The 20,208-nt window shown below is 39.3% G+C and overlaps 1 protein-coding gene across 1 annotated transcript in view; it reads right to left on the bottom strand.

The window, feature by feature from the left end:
- Positions 1-475: 475 nt before the first annotated feature.
- Positions 476-20,208, bottom strand: part of SLC23A2 (solute carrier family 23 (ascorbic acid transporter), member 2) — a 28,758-nt gene continuing 9,025 nt past the window's right edge. The window contains exons 5-15 of the mRNA XM_009574727.1: positions 16,229-16,317; positions 14,649-14,719; positions 13,318-13,499; positions 10,281-10,401; positions 9,446-9,602; positions 7,025-7,172; positions 6,350-6,455; positions 3,223-3,352; positions 2,944-3,081; positions 1,687-1,782; positions 476-1,129 (exon numbers count right to left, since the gene is read on the bottom strand). Coding sequence (XP_009573022.1) covers positions 897-1,129; positions 1,687-1,782; positions 2,944-3,081; positions 3,223-3,352; positions 6,350-6,455; positions 7,025-7,172; positions 9,446-9,602; positions 10,281-10,401; positions 13,318-13,499; positions 14,649-14,719; positions 16,229-16,317 — 1,471 coding nt within the window. The 3' untranslated portion in view covers positions 476-896. The remainder of the gene's footprint in view (positions 1,130-1,686; positions 1,783-2,943; positions 3,082-3,222; positions 3,353-6,349; positions 6,456-7,024; positions 7,173-9,445; positions 9,603-10,280; positions 10,402-13,317; positions 13,500-14,648; positions 14,720-16,228; positions 16,318-20,208) is intronic.

The following is a 20,208-nucleotide window of genomic DNA, read 5'->3' as shown; positions in this document are numbered from 1 at the left end:
TTCGCATTTTTGTTCAGGAAATGTCTTGCTGGATACAGGCATTGCACTGTAAAAACTGTTATCGGGTCCCATCTGGAAGTTAATCGTTTCCCATCTCTGTAAAACTCAAGCTACGTGTGTCCCTTTAAAGAAAACCTGCACCTGGACACTATAATTAGGTGGTTAAATGCCAGGCAGAAAAAGCAAATGTTTAAAAACGTGAACTGACATGAAATGAGTGGTTCCTTCTACAGCACTAAGCTATCAGAAGTCGGTCATGGTTTTCGTCAGCAAAGTTATTACAAAAACTTTCTGTCTTAGCGCTGGACATCTGACTGAACTATCGGTACTTCAAAAAAATACTCTCGTGATTTGCCAGTATCAACTAGGTCTGGTTTCCAGGGGGCTGAAAATATGGAATGTGCGCATCAGTGAGTGGAAAACAATATATATGGGATTTGACATGACTGGAAGTAAATTTTTTTCCTCCCCCACCCCTTCTCACAGGATTCAAATTTTCTGGCGTAACTAACATTGCCAGCAATGAATGCGCCAAAAACGCCAGCATCAATGACTTAAATAAAATCACCATAAAAAGTAACATTTTTCAATAGCACCTACATACTTCCAGAACCTAAGCCCCATTTAAAATAAACAGACTTAGGTGCGCAGGTATCTATAGCTTTTGAAAATCAAACAGAGGAGCATTTGCAAATTTGACCCAGAGACACTAGATCTGGCTACCACCACCCACAACAGGAAAGCTTTTTTTTTTTTTTTTTTTTTAAAATCCGTCTCAGCTCTGGTTCCAGAATTTAAATGCAGATATACAAAACATATATTTTAATGCTTCTTAATCAGCAAGAAACTGCAAATACATCTTTTACTACAACTAGATAATATAATTTCAACTAAGGCTATACTGTAGCTTCTGAGTCTTCATCTGAACTCCTGCAGTTACTGCTTTTCCTGAAGCCTTTCCATGTGTAACCCATGAAGGTAGGGCTGATGGGCAGGAAGCTGAAACACCTGTATTTTTTAATAAAGTTCATGCCAAAAGGCAAATCATATGTTTCCATGCCATCCACTGACTTGCTTCCTTTACCAACCCCTTTCTTCCATTTCCGTATTCCCCTCTCTTCAGGGCTTCCTAGAAGTCAAAATAAAAGAAAAAGGAAAAAAAAACCAAACTGAATATCTTTATGTAAACGCACACATACACAGCAGAGGTTAAGAGAAGGAAAAAAACCCCAAGTCTCAGACACCATGTTCAGCAAAGCACTGGAAAGATCTTCTAGACTCCTCAAAGAGGCAGGAAGAGGGGAAAAAACCCATGGTTATTGGAAAAGGCTATGATCTGTTTTACTTTGTAACTGCATGTCGACGCAAATTTTTCCTCTCGAATGGAAGCAGGTTTGGATCTTAAAAATATTTTTACTCTGTCTTCTGAAGATGACTATTCCGGTTTGATTTTTATCAGCTATTTTGTATGTTTAATAGGATGGAGACCTTAACCTGAAAAAGATTCAAAGCATTCTCAAGGAAACTAAGGCATGCAGGTGTTAAGCAGTCTGCTCTAGGTGTTACAGAAGTCAACAACAAAAGCAGTAATCTCTTCCTCATCTCCTGCCTCCATGAAACGCTGTGCTATCTTCATTCAGAAAGGCAGTTATTATTTCAGATAAAATGATAAGTTCACATGCTGACCTGGAATGGTATTATCCAAAATAAACGCAACACAGCCACCGACAAACATGGCTGTAGTGAGAAGAACGTTTAATACTTGATCAATGCCCGCTATTCCTAGAAGAACAGGAAAAAAAAATATTTAGAGTTTGAATTTTTATCGTACACATACACATCCTACTGATTTACACACAGGCCAACTGGGAAAACTGCTGGAGTTCACTGAGGAATTTGCTCAAACAGGACTCTTAAAGCCACACGGGAATAGATGCAGAAGAACCTTCAACTAATGTAGTACGCCATGGGGACCCCTTCCTTCCCAAAACGTAACTCCATGAACTTTCTGTTGCTTATAAAAATGTAATGAAATGCCATTTTAGTTTCTACTGCAGACACAACTGCTTAATTTAAACTAAATAGAAAACTACAAAATGTAAAAGGAGAAATGTCCATAATGTAAAATCATGTGGACTGAAACAATTCCTTTTATAAACCCTTACTTTTTAAAAGGGCAAGACTTACTAGCACCAATTCACGGAAGAACATTGTATTTATATACCACCACCTAACTCTGCTTGAATGATCTACTTTTCTGAACAACTTAGTAGGTTAGATATGCTTTAAATCTGGTTCTGAAGTGATAGCTATAAAAAGTTATTTAATCTTTCCTTTTTAAAACAAATTTTAAAAATGAAAAAAAAAAAAATCAAGTTAAATATTCCTGTAGAGAGTCTTCCTTTGATGATATACACTGCCATGACCACTATTGAGAAGGCAGTATTAAACCAGAAAACCTTCTCCATCAGTTAACCAAAACTATATAATTTGGCTAACAGTCTGAAACTGAGTTCATTAAAATTCAGATTCAGAACAACGTCTGCAGTGACAAAAAATTTCAAAACCCAAAACAAATTCCTAGCTTCCAAGCTCTACCTTGGTATTTCCCCTTGTTCTTTTAACATCATTTACAAGTCAGGTTCACCCTTTTAGTCTTTCTTCCAGTCCAACTGGCAATCGCCTCCTTCCATTGCTCTACAATCATACCCTGAGAAAGCAGGACAACTTCAGATGTATCCCACTGGAACACTCAATTCAGGTCTCAACATCTCAATTAACTCTCCTCTGAACACACCTGCCTTCTTATCTATAGCTTTTATTGTCTCCATAATACTTTGGTTTTTCTCTTATTTACCCTTTACATTACTTTGTACTTGTATGTACTTAGCTTATGAGTACAAGGTAAAAGTATGGTTCATGTAAATGAGCAGAAACACGTACCTGTGACCAGTGGATTTTGTTTGAGATAGCTTGGAAGGACAAGTCCAAAGAAAATGGAAAATCCAAGTACAAACAGGTTACGAGAAGAATTTAAATCTATAAACTGGAGGTTAGACAGACCCACGGCTGTAATCATCCCTAAACAAAAATAAAACAAGTCTCAGCTTTTATATAGCCTTTTTCTTCAAAAAAAGATAGCAACATACATATAAACACAGCACTACAGTAAAAAGATATAGCCACACAGTACACAAAGAGGAGCAAAAAAACATACGTTACCAAAGAGAGTGCAGAAGAGGGCACCAAGCACGGGGTCAGGCAGCGATGCAAAGAGAGCACTGAACTTGCCAACCATCCCAAGCAAGAGCATGAAGGCTGCCCCATACTGAATAACCCTGCGACTTCCAACCTGCAGGAGAACAAAAACAAAGGGATGCTGGGAAAAGTCTGCACTTAGTCCAACTTCATGCCTTGCATTTTATTTTATTATTCTCTTTTGCATTTAAAACTTCTTTTCAAGTTTCCATCATATTTTTTTGTGGTGTTAAACAGGCTGCAGAGCCTTTACAAATGTCTTGGAGGGCTCAGCTGTAACATGGCTGCACTCCAATTCTAACATAACTTTGATTTTTTTTTTGTTAACATTAAGTCACCTTTAAAACCATCTCTAACTGCTATAGCCACAATAACCATTGAAACGTGGCGCAGACCCATCTACAATAAAGAAAACAAATAGACCATAACTAGAAGAGAAATGGATCAACTGTAGTGCAAACAGGCAGAAAAAAAAAATCCATGTGTTGCTGCCCTTTTACATGAGAATATGTGTATTAGTTACCTACCACTTGAAGGAGACGCAGGCTTTCTAGACAGAGATTATCAACTGATTTTATAACATCCCTCTTTGAGATCAGAACTGAACTCACTTCATATGCAAATCACAGCTGTGCTAACACTGTGAAACCAAGTGCCTGCACTTCCTTCCCATTTTTATTTTAAGCATTCAAACTTCAGGGCAGTATTTCTCTGGCACTATGTTGTAGTGGTAGTTGATAAACCTGAACACTCAATATTTTAATAGTGTTATACTTGCATAAGAGGTACACCGGGTACAAAAAAACCCTGTTACGCTGGTGAGGTGGTTTCTAGCAAAGCCCTTTAAGCTTCAAAAAGAAGTAGATATTAATTTGTTAATCATGTGTGACTGAGCTAAGCGAGTGAAATGAGAAAAAAAGATCCAGTAGGCATGTTTAGGGCCAAAGTACTTCTTTCCCCCGTATTCTTCATTGCTTAACTGTTAGGTGAGATGTGTTCACCTACAAACAGAAGCTAGACCAGTAAATTAGGGTGTTCACTAGAACAACAACAGAATTTAGCCTGTACCTTTCTCTATTTTTTATGAAGATATTCGTTTCCTTAGGACCACCAATATGTTGCTGTAAATTATTTTTCTGCATGAAATAGGCAGATTCTTTAAAAAAATCCACACGATAGTGACATTTATTTATGCAAATGCTCCATCACTACAAGGCAAACAAATTAAGCTCCTTTTGAAAGCTACTGAAAGCATCCTGGTCAACATTTAGCCCAAACTACATATTTATTCCCAGGCACTTGTACACACACTTTAGGTGATTATTTTGGAGTGCGTGATATGGTACCTAGTACCTTACTGGAGTATCCATTTCATCACCAACATTACGGCATAAGCTGCCTATACTTTTGCCCCAACTAATCAGATTTAATTGATTCTCCTCTCATCAAATAAAACTCACTCACAGACTAGCTCAAAGACTTTGCAGTATTTACATCCAGTTGAAGTCTCAAATTTAAATTCTAAGTGTAATCATATACTGATTTGCAGGGAAGTAAATGCCTTTTCAAATGTTGCACTGGTATAACAGGATCACCAGGACTACATAGTCTTTGCTCATGAGCACTAAAGCTTTCCTCTCCCAAATAAACAGCAGAGTATCTACATGCCAAAAATCTATTTTGATATAAATTGAAGTTGAAAAACTATTAGGTTTTTAGAAATGAGCATGCAGACAGGAAAACAGGACAAAAAACTGGAGCACAGCCATCCAGCTGTGCCATTCTGGATAAGGCATATTCATTCTTCCATCATGCCCTCTGAACAGACCTAACTGTAGTTAACTCTGTTCCCTGTAACAGCTGCCAGTTTAACATTCATTTTTCGCTGTTCCAAAGCAAAACGTACACTCATTTCTGTGGACCGTTAATAAAAAAGTGCTGTTAATTCATATCAACTCCTATGAAGTAACAACAGAACGGGAGCAGAACAGAATAAACCTTTCTTTAAGGATTCTTCTAACCAAAATTTTTTCTAGGAAATTTCCATCAGCAACTGAATGGAAGACTTATACAGACAGCAGATGGTGCTATTAGTATTTATATTCCACCCTAAAACTGAACAGAACCATCCTTTGTAAAGAAAAAAAAATGGCTGAAGATAAATTCAACATCTATATTGGATTAAGTCAGAGGGATGAGTTATTGTAAGTGGAGAGCATACATCATCTATCGTGTACGCATGAAGGAGATTTATAGCTTCCAAGCCAAATACGCAACAAGATGTATGTATTTACACATAAATTACTCTTACCAATTTTGTTGATATTTCTTAACAAGGTTAAATTAACAATATCAAGCAATCTATCTGCAGTCCAAGGTCTCCCAGTTCAGCAAGGCGTTCAAGCACACATCCAGTTCCACATGTGAACAAGGAATTCCTCAAGTGCTTATATATTTTGTTGAGTAACACCCCAAAAAATATGTAATCCCCTAAGCATGCTCAGTGCCTTAAAAACCTGTCATGAGGGAAGCAAATATTTAGGGCACATTTAACTTTGAAGTTACCTTGACTGCAGTTCCTGTTCTAGCTGTGTCAGCGTAACATCCTAGTACAGACGTAGATAAGACCCAAGGACCTCAAGTTGCATTTTATTGTGTGTTCAAGCGAGACATTAAAAATAGTCACTTCTCTAGCGATGCTTTCAGAGCCAAGACATCCAAAACGGTATCAATTTCTATACAGTTCACAGTGTTTATGCCTCAACTCAAAACACCCTGGAATGCCTTTTTGGTTTTCAAAGGGATAGCTTATTTAGCATCATCTGCTTTATGTAGATTTTCTAACTGCCCTTTACTCCTAATAAAAATAAGATTTTTGTGGTCCTTATCTAGAATGCATTTCCATTAGACAATGGCTGGTACAGACAAGTTATGTAAATTCAGAATACTGTGTAAAGTTTGTCTGCACGAAGTACTAAGTAGTATGGTTTCTTGGAAGAGGATCATGCTGTGAAACATGAAAATGACATAAGCCATCCACCAGAGGAGATAAAATACTCAAGTCACTGAGTTATCAAGGTAAAGCACATACCTTCGTGATGCCCAGGACACCAATGTTAGGGCTGGAAGAAGTGGATCCATTCCCTGTCCCAAATACTCCATCCAGAACACAGGAGAGACCCTCAATAAAAATCCCTCTGTACATCGCAAATAGAAAAAGAGTCAAACTTGTATTAGTGTAGACTCACTTCAGATGATGCTTTAAGACTGCAACCTACGTTGGTGCCTGTTAAGGCATCTGTACCACATGAATTACTGTAATTCATGTTTCAAGCTCCAACACACCTGGAAAACCAACTCGAGTTCTGTTTTCTATGCCTTAGATACCCACATTCTTGAACTGGAGAAATTACAAAATAATTCAAGTCAAACTTAGAGCTGCTTTTTATTTCTAAAATTGCATTTCAGGTGAATTTGACAAGCTACCCCAATTCCAGAACCGATTTAGAGTTCCGTCTCTACAGAAACTGTACTATTAACTTCCATGGACTCCACCAGGAATAGGACTAGGTTTCCAATGCTACATTTGCAACAAAATAATTAAACATGACAGTTGCATCTTTTATTTCAGATCCTTGGCCCTTGTGTTTGACCAAATTGTAACATTTAAACTCACAACACATTCCCATCTTATCCCAAAGAAAAAAAAAAGTAAGGAAAAAAAAAAGTAGCTTAAGACACTGAAAAATTTCTTTTTTTGACATACCTGTTTATTGCATGAATAGGTGGAGGAGGAGCGCAAGACAACCTGGCACAGGCATAGTAATCTCCTATTGATTCAATAATGCTAGCAACAACTGCGCTAAGCATTCCTATCACTCCAGCGGCTGAAATTGTTGGCAGTCCCCACTGAACTGTGAAGAAAAGAAAACTGAAATCTCTCCTGCCACAGAAAACAATTTAGATATCAAACCATACAGCAATTTATTCATCTTTAACGAATCAACAAACTCCCTTCACAGTAACACACTCTGGCAAGTTCAAGTAGATGAAAGGAGCAAAGGAAAACCCACCTAACCAACTGCTTTGATCATGCTTGGAAAAAACACAAAAAAACCCTAAACCCCACCAAAAAAATTCCTGTTCAGAAAGAAGGAATTTGAATTACTGCTTGTGAAAAAACAATTCTGATCAGTGAGGCAAGTGCCACTTTATTATTATTGCTCTGAAAACTCAGTCTTTGGTTACAAGTTTAGTCTACCAAAGAGAATGGCCAACAATCAGCTATGACCATTGCACAAACACCTTCCAATTCCGAATTTCTGTAGAAGAGAAAATAAGATTAATTTAAGCCTGTAGAAAAGCTTGGCAGGTTTTCCACAGCAACTGCCTTGATGCTTTTATCTCTTTGAAATAGATGAGCCTCTCGCACAAAAGGAACTTTAAGTCACACAAACGTGAATGAACAAGGCTTCACAAATAAGAAAGGTCTAATCAGGGTGGAGTTTTTCTCTTCTTCTTTCCCAAAAGCTTCTATTATACATCTTGCAAGTACTCCTTTAGAAGTGGTTCCTTTTAAGAACTAATCAAAACCAAAGCATATGGAAAATCACAACGAAGCTGCCTCATTACAATGTAGTGGTATTCCTGACAATTTCTACTACTCTGTTCTAGCAGAATATTATTCTGTTATTACTCCATTAATTTCTGAGCAGCACAAGGGTGAACCAGTTGTGCAACTCTATCTCATGCTGTAAGAAACAGCCTTTAACAGCTTTAAACTTAGAGGTGGCCAGCAAAAGAAGACAAACATCCAAGATGTCGTGTAGAGCGTTTCATGTTCTCTTCTAAATACTTTTTTGTCCTTTCACAAGCATTGACTGGCATTCTCTGACTTGCTCATCAGCCTGATTCCAATGCTGCTTCTGCAAGTCAGGACATTTTCGTGCAGTTGTTAACAGTTGTGCTAATTCAAGAATGGGTGTGTTTGGGGCACGGAAGCGTGGTTGGAAAGTTGCCCAGAGGAAAAGGACCTGGGGGTGCTGGTCGACAGCCGGCTGAACATGAGCCGGCAGTGTGCCCAGGTGGCCAAGAAGGCCAACGCCATCCTGGCCTGTATCAGAACTAGTGTGGCCAGCAGGAGCAGGGAGGTGATCGTGCCCCTGTACTGGGCCCTGGTGAGGCCGCACCTTGAATCCTGTGTTCAGTTTTGGGCCCCTCACTCCAAGAAGGACATTGAGGGGCTGGAGCGTGTCCAGAGAAGGGCAACGGAGCTGGTGAAGGGCCTGGAGCACAAGTCTGATGAGGAGCGGCTGAGGGAACTGGGGCTGTTCAGCCTGGAGAAGAGGAGGCTGAGGGGAGACCTCATCGCGCTCTACAACTACCTGAAAGGAGGTTGGAGCGAGGTGGGGGTTGGTCTCTTCTCCCAAGTAACCAGCGAGAGGACGAGAGGAAATGGCCTCAAGTTGCACCAGGGGAGGTTTAGGCTGGACATTAGGAAAAACTTCTTTACTGAAAGAGTGGTCAGGCCTTGGAACAGGCTGCCCAGGGAAGTCGTGGAGTCCCCATCCCTGGGGGTATTTAAAAGACATGTAGATGAGGCACTTAGGGACATGGTTTAGTGGGCATGGTGGTGTTGGGTTGATGGTTGGACTCGATGATCTTAGAGGTCTTTTCCAACCTTAACGATTCTATGATTCTAAGTGGATTAAGCCGGAAAAAATTCCACGCGCTACTGATTCTTTAGACAACGGGAATCAATGACTTCAGTAGCTCCACAGGAGTTGTAATAACCCATCCTTACTGCTGCGTAACATTAACAGCAGCTGACCACAGTATCGACAAGTGCAGATACATCAACCATTCCCTGAAAATCCACGTTATATATACAGTCACGCTATGTTATTAGAAGTCAAGAGTTACCTAGATAAACCCTGCAAGTGCCTTCTACAAATTCAAGTTTCAGAGACTCGGTCTTTCTTGGGTGACACATTAAGGTATCAAATTAAAGAGGAAAACAAGAAAAAAACCATCATCCCCACCTACGATGTCTTTAGGTCAGCGCATGTTGAAGTGCATCAGAATAGAGTATTGAGGGAAAAAAACCAGCAACGCTTCTGAAAACAACAGAAATGATACTCACAGGCATGTTATCAGAAAAACAGCCCTTAAAACCAGACATACTTACAAGGATAAGGAACCTTGAACCACGGAGCTACCAACAGCACTCCTCTTCGGGCGTCTGTGCGAGCGTAGAAGCCGTACTTCGAACTGTCAGGGGGAAAGACGTCTGTCACAGTGAAGATGAAGCAAAGCAACCATGACACCAAAATAGCTAAAATAATCTGTGAAAGAGGAGAAAAAAAGCTGTTTAAAATACAGTTCCTGCACAGAATATCTATTACACACATACCTGAGTGTGATCTTAAGTGAGATTTTAAGTCTGAACAAGCATTAAATCCTGTAATAGATCCGTTAGGTGTTTACCCCTGGCCCCTAACGAAGGTGCTGTTACAAAAGCTTTAGAATTAGAGCAAGCCTCTTCTCTCCCCTAACAAATGGGAAAGTCTCCAAATGGGCACTTAAACAAACTAGTGAATTAGTCTCAACTTTACCAGAGAAATAGAAAGAAGTCTTTCACATGGGGGAATGGAGTATTGCTTTCATAAAACTAGAAGATAATAATCTCGCCATCCCTTTTTGGAGGGCTCAGTTTAGGCTTTCACTGCATGCATAAATACACCTTCTTCTCTACCCCCTTCCCTCCCCTCCATGATCTTCATCACTCCAACGACTCTTCATCAGAGATGGATACTAGAATGGGATCTGGCAAGACTACAATAGGAGACTATTTCCTGTGGCAAATGAGCCATTTAGTTAAGTTTCCCATAAGCCCATTTAAGCTTTTATCTCACCTTTGTGATCTACTGTATTATTAAGAAAAATCAAAACCAAGAAAAAAGAACCCCAAAACACAAATTAGGGTTTTTTTTGCCAACTGAAGAACAAGTTCAACTACTTACAGGGAACATCTTGAAAAGTTGCAGCCTGTATGCTGTCCATCCTTTCTTAGATTTGTAAATGGGTAAGGGAAATTTGACATTTCTGGCATACTGAGAAAACAACAATACTAGGAAAATAGTCCTGAGAAAAAAGGGGGAGGGTGGGACAAGAGAGACATGTCATTAGCACCAACATGTTAAAAATCCTTCTCAGCACAAACCTGTTCAGGCTCTTCAGACACAGAATATAAATGTGCATTTTAAATTTAGCACAAGACAAAGCATCACAAGAGAATATATTTAAAATAAATTATTATTCCACGAAAGCCAAAACAACATAATTTGTATTCTAAAGTGCTGCAACAACAGTCAGCAGCAAACAGGCAAATAAAACCAGGAAAATTAATTAGACTAGAGAAAGATCTTCAGAGGTAAGCAGCCACTAGCAAAGAGCTATGCTGCGCTGCTTGCCTCTTTCTGACTCAAACTCTAACTATCTGTGTGTCCAGGTCGGCTCTGCATATGAAGCATAAAGGTTGCTGCTAGCAAATGGGAAGAAAAAGGAAAACTGGAGGCCAGTATATAGTAATTTTTACATTTCAAAATTTGCATAAAACTCCAAAGCACTTGAAAAATTTCTGTCAAGGGAAATTCTTTCTTCAATTCTTAAGAATCCCAATTTTTTTTGTATATGCATCTTTCACTACACAGCTGTAAATCAAGCAGAATACAGCCCAAAAAACCAAGATTCCATTCAATTGCAGTTCACCAGTAACCCAGTTTATTGCAATTTTTAGATGCCTCAAGCGTTATGCATCTTCCCCCCTTGTCAAAACTGCTAAGCTCCACTACACGTTAAAAATTAATTCCAACTCTACAGCTAGAATAAGTATCCACTGCAATGAAAAATAAAAAGCCAGGGCAGGTTGCTCAATTCTGAAATAGCCAAAACCAGTCTTGCTACAAAAAGGCTACACAAAGAGTCAAGCTGTAAGAAGCAGCAGAGCTTTTCTGAAATTTGAGATTATGTTTTTATCAGCTAAAAAAAAAAAAAAAAAGGTGGATTTTAGGCTTCCCTCCCTTTTCTGTCCAAGATCAGTTTCAGTCTGTAAGAAACAAAACAGAGCTTTATTCTCCCTCAGTCTCCAGGCACAAAGAGCTCTGCACAAGAAGGGTGTCATTTATAGCCTTTACCCCCGACTACAGTCGAATAATAAAGGCACCTTTTCCTTGCATTCAGGAAACATTTTGGCATCTCTCCCAAAGCCCATTATGGAAAGATGGGCTCCACTCCCTAACTGCAGCTATCCTGCCACGCTAGCCCTGAGGACAGGTGGCTTTGTATTTTGACTTATTTAGTACAGAGTTGTAAATAATGTAATAATATTATATTATTGTAAATAATATTATATTGGCTACGTGGCAGGGGGGCTTACTGCCATTCTGTAAAATATTACCAAATCTTTAAATGCCCAAAGAAACAGTTTTGTTCACCAGATGTACAGGCAAAGACCAATTCAGGAATAATTTCCCTTTTTAGAGATCAAGGTGCAGTGTGTTTTATGGATTAAACTATTTCAGCCTGGCACCCGCAGAACAAGCGAGGTCAGAAAACTGTTTGGGAACCTGAAAGTCTTGTCAAATAGCATCTGCAGCTAACAGAGGATAATAGCTCTGACACAGGTATTATTCTGCTGTGCTAGATAGCAATACAGTATTTTTATCTCATCAGAACAGTCAAGACTATTTCAAGTGCCACATCTTGTAGAGATCAAGTTACTTTTGAGTGGCTCTCGATGGCTATGGAGTTATTTTCAACAATCTAGTGCACATTTTTGTGTGGCAGAAGCCAGAAATACATATTGACCGAGTAATATTTAACTCCTGTTTCCAAATTGATTTATTTTTTTCCATCTGCAAAATGCCAACTTTAATTACACGTTTCTATGTCCAATTCACCGAAGGTCTGCTTGATTGATTTAACATTAGTCCCAACTTGCATAGAATTTGTTTTACAGGAAAATAAAATGTTCCTTTGGGTCAGCTGCTTAACATAATAGAATTACAAAAATATTCATGATGCTAACATCCAAGATAAAAGAGAATTAAACAGCCCTTTAATCATAAGCTGCACTTACAGAATACTTTACATGTTCAAAGTACTGTGCAAACAGATTAGTCAGATCAGAATCTGATCTCATCAAGTCATTCCTTCCGCTTCCAGAGCCAGCACAAAGTTGGTCGCTACCCAATGAATATAGCAACTGCTTCAGCCAATTTCCTTCTCCCTAAAATGTGGTTTCCATCCTTATTTGGCTGGTTATCCACAGCATCTCACAGGAAGCTTTTGTCTTCTCTTCATCTCAGTTTTCTCAGTTATTCCCTTTCATACAACTAATCTCAATTCTTTAATTTCCCTGGCATCTACACCTACAGAAGCACACACATCATGCCCTGAAATTCACTCTAAAAGACTTTTTGTCTACTAAGCAGAAATCTGTCTACTTATGCCTCATCAACTGATAGCATTCATGGAAATACGTATGCTCTTTGTCGTCATACAAATTTCTCTTGGCTATAGGTAAGCAAACCAGTAATAATGACAAATGGACCACTACTACCAATGGTATTTGCTCGCTGTTGCAGAGTAAGAAACACACACAATAGCATCACAAAAACAGAAACAGAAATTGTTCACTAATCTCTCTGGTGTTTTGCTAAATCATCTTTTCTATAGCTCTGAATTAGACCCAGCCAATGGCTCCCAGATCAACTATTGTTTATAAAATTCTCTGTGCTCCACACCTCACTTTCAGCCGCTGCCCCTTCCTTCCTCCTCTTCCTGAGTTGCTGCTGTTCTCCTTCCCAAATTGCCAGCTGACCCTACCCAGACCCACTCACATTCCTGCACATGGTATTTCTCCATGCTGGGAGCACTGCGATGCTGCCTTTGGCAGCCGAGCAGACTCTGGCTCTTCCCTGGCACTCCAAAATTCCTGCATGACGACTTACCAACTGGGACCCCCGGCCTAAGCCAAGAACACCCAGGAGTACTTACAACATAGCGATACCCCAGTGTTTGCCTGCTCTCTCTCCAGCAGCTTGGAAACCGGAGAGGCCGATGAGAGCAACAGTTGGCGTGATGGTCAGAGGTCCAATGTATCGCAACAGGGCGCCGGGAAGGCCAAGCAGACCGATCACCACTTCTATCAAGGAGGACATGATAATAGCACCTTGGATCTGAACACACAAGAACGGGAAAGAGACGGTTCAGTCAAATCTTAAAAGCAAACCCAAAACATTTCTTTTTCTGCTCTGGATTACAAACTGCAGTTAAAAGAATTCAGTGACACAGAAGAACTCAGCAAATTTTTTGTCATAAAACAGCTCATTATGTTTAAGTGACTTATTGCTTAAGCATAACACTTATGGCTTTCTCCACAAAACTATTACACAACAGACCAGTGGGCCAGTCTGGTAGTTGTGTGGATAGCACATGACACTGTCAGACAGGAGACCTGGGTTCCAGGCTAACCTTTAAGCTCTCAGAGCGAACCGGCAAGGGTTGGTGGCGCCACGGAGGTGATGCTCCTAGCTCCTAGGGGCAGAGTGTATGCTGCATTGTTCACAAGTGCTCCTTAGAAGCTGGTATAGAGCAGCGTTGTGGTCTCAGGAGACTGTCAGCCCTCTTGGCTGCAGGGCTCTTGGCAGGATGTAGCTATGGTTTGAACATGGGGAAGAGAGAGGGGTTGTTTTTAATTAAGGAAAAGTGTGCAGCCCAAAGCAACGGGATGGGAGATAAATTCCATGACACACGCCTTAATTTGGACTACGCTATCTACCACTCTAGTGTGACGCCTGGGCACAACCCTCATCCTGGGCTCTGCAGAGCATGATGAAGTTCAGACTGCAGTGCTGCGAGTGGAGAAGGAGTTTGGTATAGTTCAGCAAGTCTCTTGGGAGAATCAACGTCTTATCAGAATAGTCTCCAACTTAAGACACCTAGGGATGAACAGATTTGCTAACTGCATATTTACCTTCCACGGGACAGCCTACTGAACAGAGTGACAGCAGGCAAGTGGTCTGGTGGCAGCTGAACTGCTACCAGCGAGCACAAATTGCAAAGCGTTGCAAGAAGAGCATTCATCCTGCTTGTGCATTTTACTGCGCATCTTTTGGAATGTGGTAACTAACTCCTTGTATTTGCTGTCCAGCAATGAACAAGTTGAAAAGATGATGACTTCCATGAAATGAGTAAAGGGATATATTCAAATGAAATTGCAGTGAAAGAAGAAATTACCAACTTAAAGACGAGAACACACAAACGGTTAGGTGAGAAACTTAACTGGAATCGGACAGATCAACAGCTAAATGCTACTCCTACATTACCTCTCGTATTCTGGGATACCAGATGTGCTCAGTGTGAAGCAGTTCTGTCGTTCCATTTGTAACTGTTATATCTTATAAAAAGAAAAAAAGAAAAAACACAGGTATTTTATTCCTTGGCCACTTTGCCATCATTTAATACAAAATAAATCTCTCCTTAAGCTGTGTCTGACAAATGAGCCTTGATTTACACAGAATAGAAGTTCGGCAATGCTACAAATCAAGTAATAACATGCTTACATTCCCCAAGAGCTAACCGCTAATTTTACCCACTGTACCAGAGTGGAAAAAAATCGTAACTTTCAAAAAGAAAGGTCAATTAGGGATTCTTTTCCCACTCCAATAAACAGATGAATGGAGAATTACTCAACTGCACACTAGGAATCAAGTACTCCAACGTCTGTTGCTCACCAATTTAGGTCACTCCCTCAATGATGAATTGACCCGTGGTTACAACCCCATCTGACACCTTTTGAAGGTTAAAAGGTTCAAGAGCAAGATGTAGCAAAGGCTCTTTCTGAAAAGCTGAAGTAGTGGAAAAATTGCTTTGCCATCAAAGGTTATCAGACTGTATTTTCTTTCAACAAGGTGTATATTAGGATACTGGCACATTTTGGCGCACAGATATAGCCAAGACAGCGAGCACTACTAAAGCACACCACAGTTCGCCCTTACGCATTGGGCACAGAAACCCACATGCTATTTCCCAGTAGCTAAATCTGACTCCCCCAGTGAGAAAATGTGAATGCTCAAAGCTAAGTTTTCTATAGAAAAAACATGAGGAAAACTAATTGGATGGTCATAAGTGAATCAAGAGAGATGTATAAACACATAAACAATAGAAATTATTAGAGAATCAAAAGGACCCCCGGGAAGAACTTTAGTTAGAAGCAAGCAGCCTGCTTCTCTATGCTGCTGTCTTGCACTGCCCACAGCCTTATTACTGAATAACCACACCCCATTAAAAAGAAAACTGCCAGAGCTGTTTCCACTTCAGTTTTCTAACCTAAGCTAAAGAAAAAGCCCCCTACACAACCAGTTTTACTGCACATTTTCACTCTAAATAAATTCAAAGCCTTTCAGGATGACGAAGTTAGCATAGAAGTAGTTAAAATGAACATCCAAATATTGTCAAAGCTTGCTCTGCAAAACCTGTCAGGTATGAGGTAAACAGGTAAAAATGCTGGTCTTGAGGTGATGCTGAACATTGCTCAAACTTACTACTACTCAACTTAAAAGGACTCGACAGGACTTACTATTTCTAAGTACCAAAAAGGAACATTTAAGGAATCCTTTTGCCTTTCTCTACATTGTTAACAAAAGAATTGTTTTATGCTACTGCTAGATTTCTTTTGTCAACATTTTTATTATTAAAAAAAAAAAACCCCAAAACCAGAATTCCGCAAGGGCATTTTTAGGAATCTTTTTCCAAGGCACAAAAGTTTTAACATTGTTAAAGGAGAGAATTTTTCATATTCCCTGTTCATTACTTCCACTTTCCATGTCAAAAGGTTCGGCAGTTTCACGATATGTGATCTGGGTCGTTTGTCACTTAAACCTGAACAAGCATAAATGACAATTACCTGTATTATTACATTTCCACTTCTCCAGGGAGAGTATTGCTCTAGCAGGTGCTAAGAATGCAAAAGCACTCGCTTGAAACAAGGGTAACCTGGTGGAAAGGGAAAGAAGAGATGCTGACATTTCTCGGTGTTATGGCACTGTGTCAGGATATCAATTGCAGTTAGGTGGTTACTCATCCTCAAAACCATCCTTTATTGGGGGTTATTAGAAATGCGAAATATGAAAATTTCTTATTAAAAAGAACAGACATAGAAATACTAAGACTTCACAAACCAAAAGACGTAACAGAAGACACTACGTGCATGAAGTTATTAATACAACGCCTATAACAGATAACTACGGGACACCAGCATGCAGGTACCAGACATTGATTTAAGGTTTTGACTCAGCAGCATAACAAGGATACAGATGCACGTTCTGATGTAAGTATCAGCCAGACTGCTGAACGTGCAGCTTTTACCGTCCCGCCACATTAAAGAAGCTCTCTGATAGAGCAATATGCAGTCGGCATACTCAATACCTTCCCTTTGCATGACTTGAAGTACAGTCATTTATACATTCATCTTTAAGTATATGTGTAAATAACTATTAGGTTGATAAGAGCTGATTAGATGTTCCGCGTGGCTACCAACAATAAATACAAATGCTGCCAGAATTTCAAGATGACATTCTTCGCATTGGTGTTTATACTTCCCAAAAGGTTTAAGATCTAAAGAGCATTTACCAGCACCAACTACATATTTATTGAATCAACTTGCATAACATCACAAATATCCAGATGTTACTTAACTACAGAGAAGATGCACTTTGAACTATTCTATAAATACCGTCATTAATGGATTGTAATACGATTCTCTTTAATAGCAGATCTCAAACTGTAACACAGGGAAAACTTAATTGCTCTTGCGGCTCTAGTTACCGCACCGTGTTTACGGCTGTTTTACAGCCACAATGAAGTGCCTCAATGCCAGTGCAAACACCAGTAAAGGAAAAAGAACTAACTGTAGCAGATTCAGATAGAGATCAGAAAAGGCACAAAGAAGGAAGGAAAAAAAAAAAAAAAAATCTGTGGGGAAAAAATCCTATACACGCTTAACACAAAAAAGATCAAATCAGAAGCCTGTTACTAACAGGAGTTGTAGAGTTCACAGGCAGTAAGTTAGAACAGTTGAACTACCACTGGAAAGGAGCTTGGGCCACGAGCAATCTAAAAAGCTGACCCACCCACCGCAAACATTGAAAACTGCGTTAGAAAGTCAAACTTCATAAAATACACGAGCCATCTGAGCACACCTGACTGGCATGCAACTCCCTTCTAAGTTTCTTCGAGCAAAAATCAAAGCTTTATCTTTGGTGAAGAAACGGTTGGTAGCTACGAGTGAATGATTCACCTTATTTTTCAAGGTTCATTAAGCAAACTGAGCAAGCTGGTGCCCATGGCAAAATATGCAATACCTGTAACAAGCTGTTACTCCTCTATCCCACCTACACAGTACGCTGTCCCCCCTCAATGATTTTGTAAATACGCATCGCAAACACATTCTCCAGTGATGAAGTCAGTTGTACTGAGACTTAGGTCCAGATTGTGAGTTTTGTATCACATAAAATACCCTGCATACATAGAGCATAATAAGGTCTAAGTACGTCTCGTTAGCTATCGGCTCAACCTTTATATGAGACAGTTAACCTGGAATATTTACCAAAAGGGCTGGTAGGCTCAAAATATTGCTTTTTTTCCTAAGCAGAAAGACTTTTTTTTTTTTTTAAAAACTTATTACTCAAAATTAGCCAATTATAATCAGTCTCTTTCTGAAGAGACAGCTGTAGTTTGGAACATAACTTAGGAAATACCTTTTCGATTGCTAAGCCAGGCATTTGCTACTAGCTGGGTAAAGTACCATCAGCTTATGATTGGGATATCATTTTAATTTAATGTCTAAATTGTGAAGCTGCTCAATTTTGGCACCAGCCCTTGTGAAGACAGAGCTTTTTACGCAGTTAAAGTCATCTGGAAATGTCTTCATTATCTTAACATGTCACACAGATGTAAGAATGCTTAGACAATGTAGCGATGGGCACAGCAACAAACCTAAAATCTTTACGTATAGTAAAGCTGTGTTTGATTATCTCAGTCATACTAATCACTCTGAATCCTTGCCAATACTTTTGGCTTATTACATAACCTAATAAATAGCTTGAATTCCTAAAATTAGTATGGGTACCAAATTGACCACAACTCCTCCTCATAATTGAGCTAAATCCATCTTTAAGGACCTTTAAACCTGGAATTTGACCTTTTGAAACCGTAGTGGCTTTATTTGCTGAAATACTTAGCAGTTGACAGACTTGCCAATAAATACTTTAACATCTCATTTAGAGAACGTTGCTGCTATATCCCATTCCCACCCTTACATAAAACCAGAATCACATGTTAAATAGTTATAAAACATTCAACTGCGGAAGTGTTCTCCTTAAATACAGGGTTCACTTATTTTAAGACCCAAACACAATTGCCTCTTCAGTATATAAACATGTGCAAGTGGAAGCCACCGACTAGCATAAAAAAACCACACGGAGGGCAAAGGTGGGATTATACAGAAGGAACAGTGCATTTCAAACTGATGGGACCGCACTGGTTTCTGCAAGAGCCCAAAATCACTCTATAGTAAGTAATAAAGAGGAAAAGCCCAAGATTAGTTTGGAAAAAAACCAAAATATGACAAACTTTAGTTCTGTGAAGAGATACAAGTCTCAGGAAGCACAAAAACTAAGCTCTAAGCTTTTTCTCATAAATCTGAGGCAGAATAAAGCTGGTAGCAGCACAGGAAAGCCAAGCTCCCCTTTGAGTTCATCTCCATCTGCAACTCTGCACTTCTTACAAAATTGGAAGATTTTAAACTTCAGTAAATCCAGGGATTCAACTCAAAGTTGAACAATAAAAGACCTTATCTTCCAGTTCCTGCCTAGGGCAACAATCCCTCCACTCCCTATATAAAGCACAAATAGAAGACAGGGGAAAAAAAATACCTCACTCTCATTAAAAGAGAGGTTCAAAACACCAAAGGGCACAACTCTGCTCCTCTGCCTCCTTTCAGACGAGGTACTTTAAAATTTATGATTACAGCTAAGGCAAGCTACCCTATGAGCACAAAGAGCCAATCAGGCGGAAAATATGATTATTAACTGCAGGTAGTCTTGACTAAAAGAAAATACATTGGGGAAAGAAAATTTTCTCTTTCAACTATTTTCATTATGCGGTTTTGTCATCAGAATGAACTTTTCATACAAAACAGCAGAGCGACTTTGTAAGTTTAGTAAGACATAATAAAAAAACAAAGGGAAGGTTTTTCCCAAAGGAAAAAAGACAAGAAAGCTAACTAAAGCTAACTAAAATAGCAACTCAAGATTACATTGGAAAACCTGAAATATTTGGAAAATTTTTAGATGAAAAGCTGACCTACAACTGCAAGTGATCTACCATAGGCTTGTCTTCTGCACCCTATTGAGATAACTTTTCCACCCAAAGATTCTGTTTCTTAGATAAATCTTTAAAAATGGGGGGGGTGTTTGTCCATTTTCTTTTGGAATGCAAGATTTCAGCTCATATTGTTCTTAAATTGAACTAAATGACCCATGAATCATTCAAGTAACCATATGAGGGCAAACTCTTAAAATATGCACTTTTCTTCTGGTTTTACTTATCACTCTTGGTTTATTCAAGAAGATGCAGAAATAACTCTGCAGGTTTTAGCTATTCCTGGTTCTCACAGGCAGAGTCAACAAAAGTTTAAGTTGTCAAACATCTCTCTGCAGTGCTTATTGTAGAAGACACATTTTTTTAAAAGATTTATCTTCATGTTAATAAAACTTACAACATCCTGTTCTTACCAACATCAGATTTTTACAAGTATTTGCTAACACCTGAATTGATCTCTTGCATCCTCCTACGGAGAGCAGACCAAAGAAGAGGTACAGGCAT

This window comes from Fulmarus glacialis, unplaced genomic scaffold, assembly GCF_000690835.1.
Source record: "Fulmarus glacialis isolate BGI_N327 unplaced genomic scaffold, ASM69083v1 scaffold13023, whole genome shotgun sequence".
NCBI classification, from domain to species: Eukaryota; Metazoa; Chordata; class Aves; order Procellariiformes; family Procellariidae; genus Fulmarus; species Fulmarus glacialis.
Note: the sequence above shows the minus strand (reverse complement) of the source record. Positions and strands in the feature narration are given on the sequence as shown.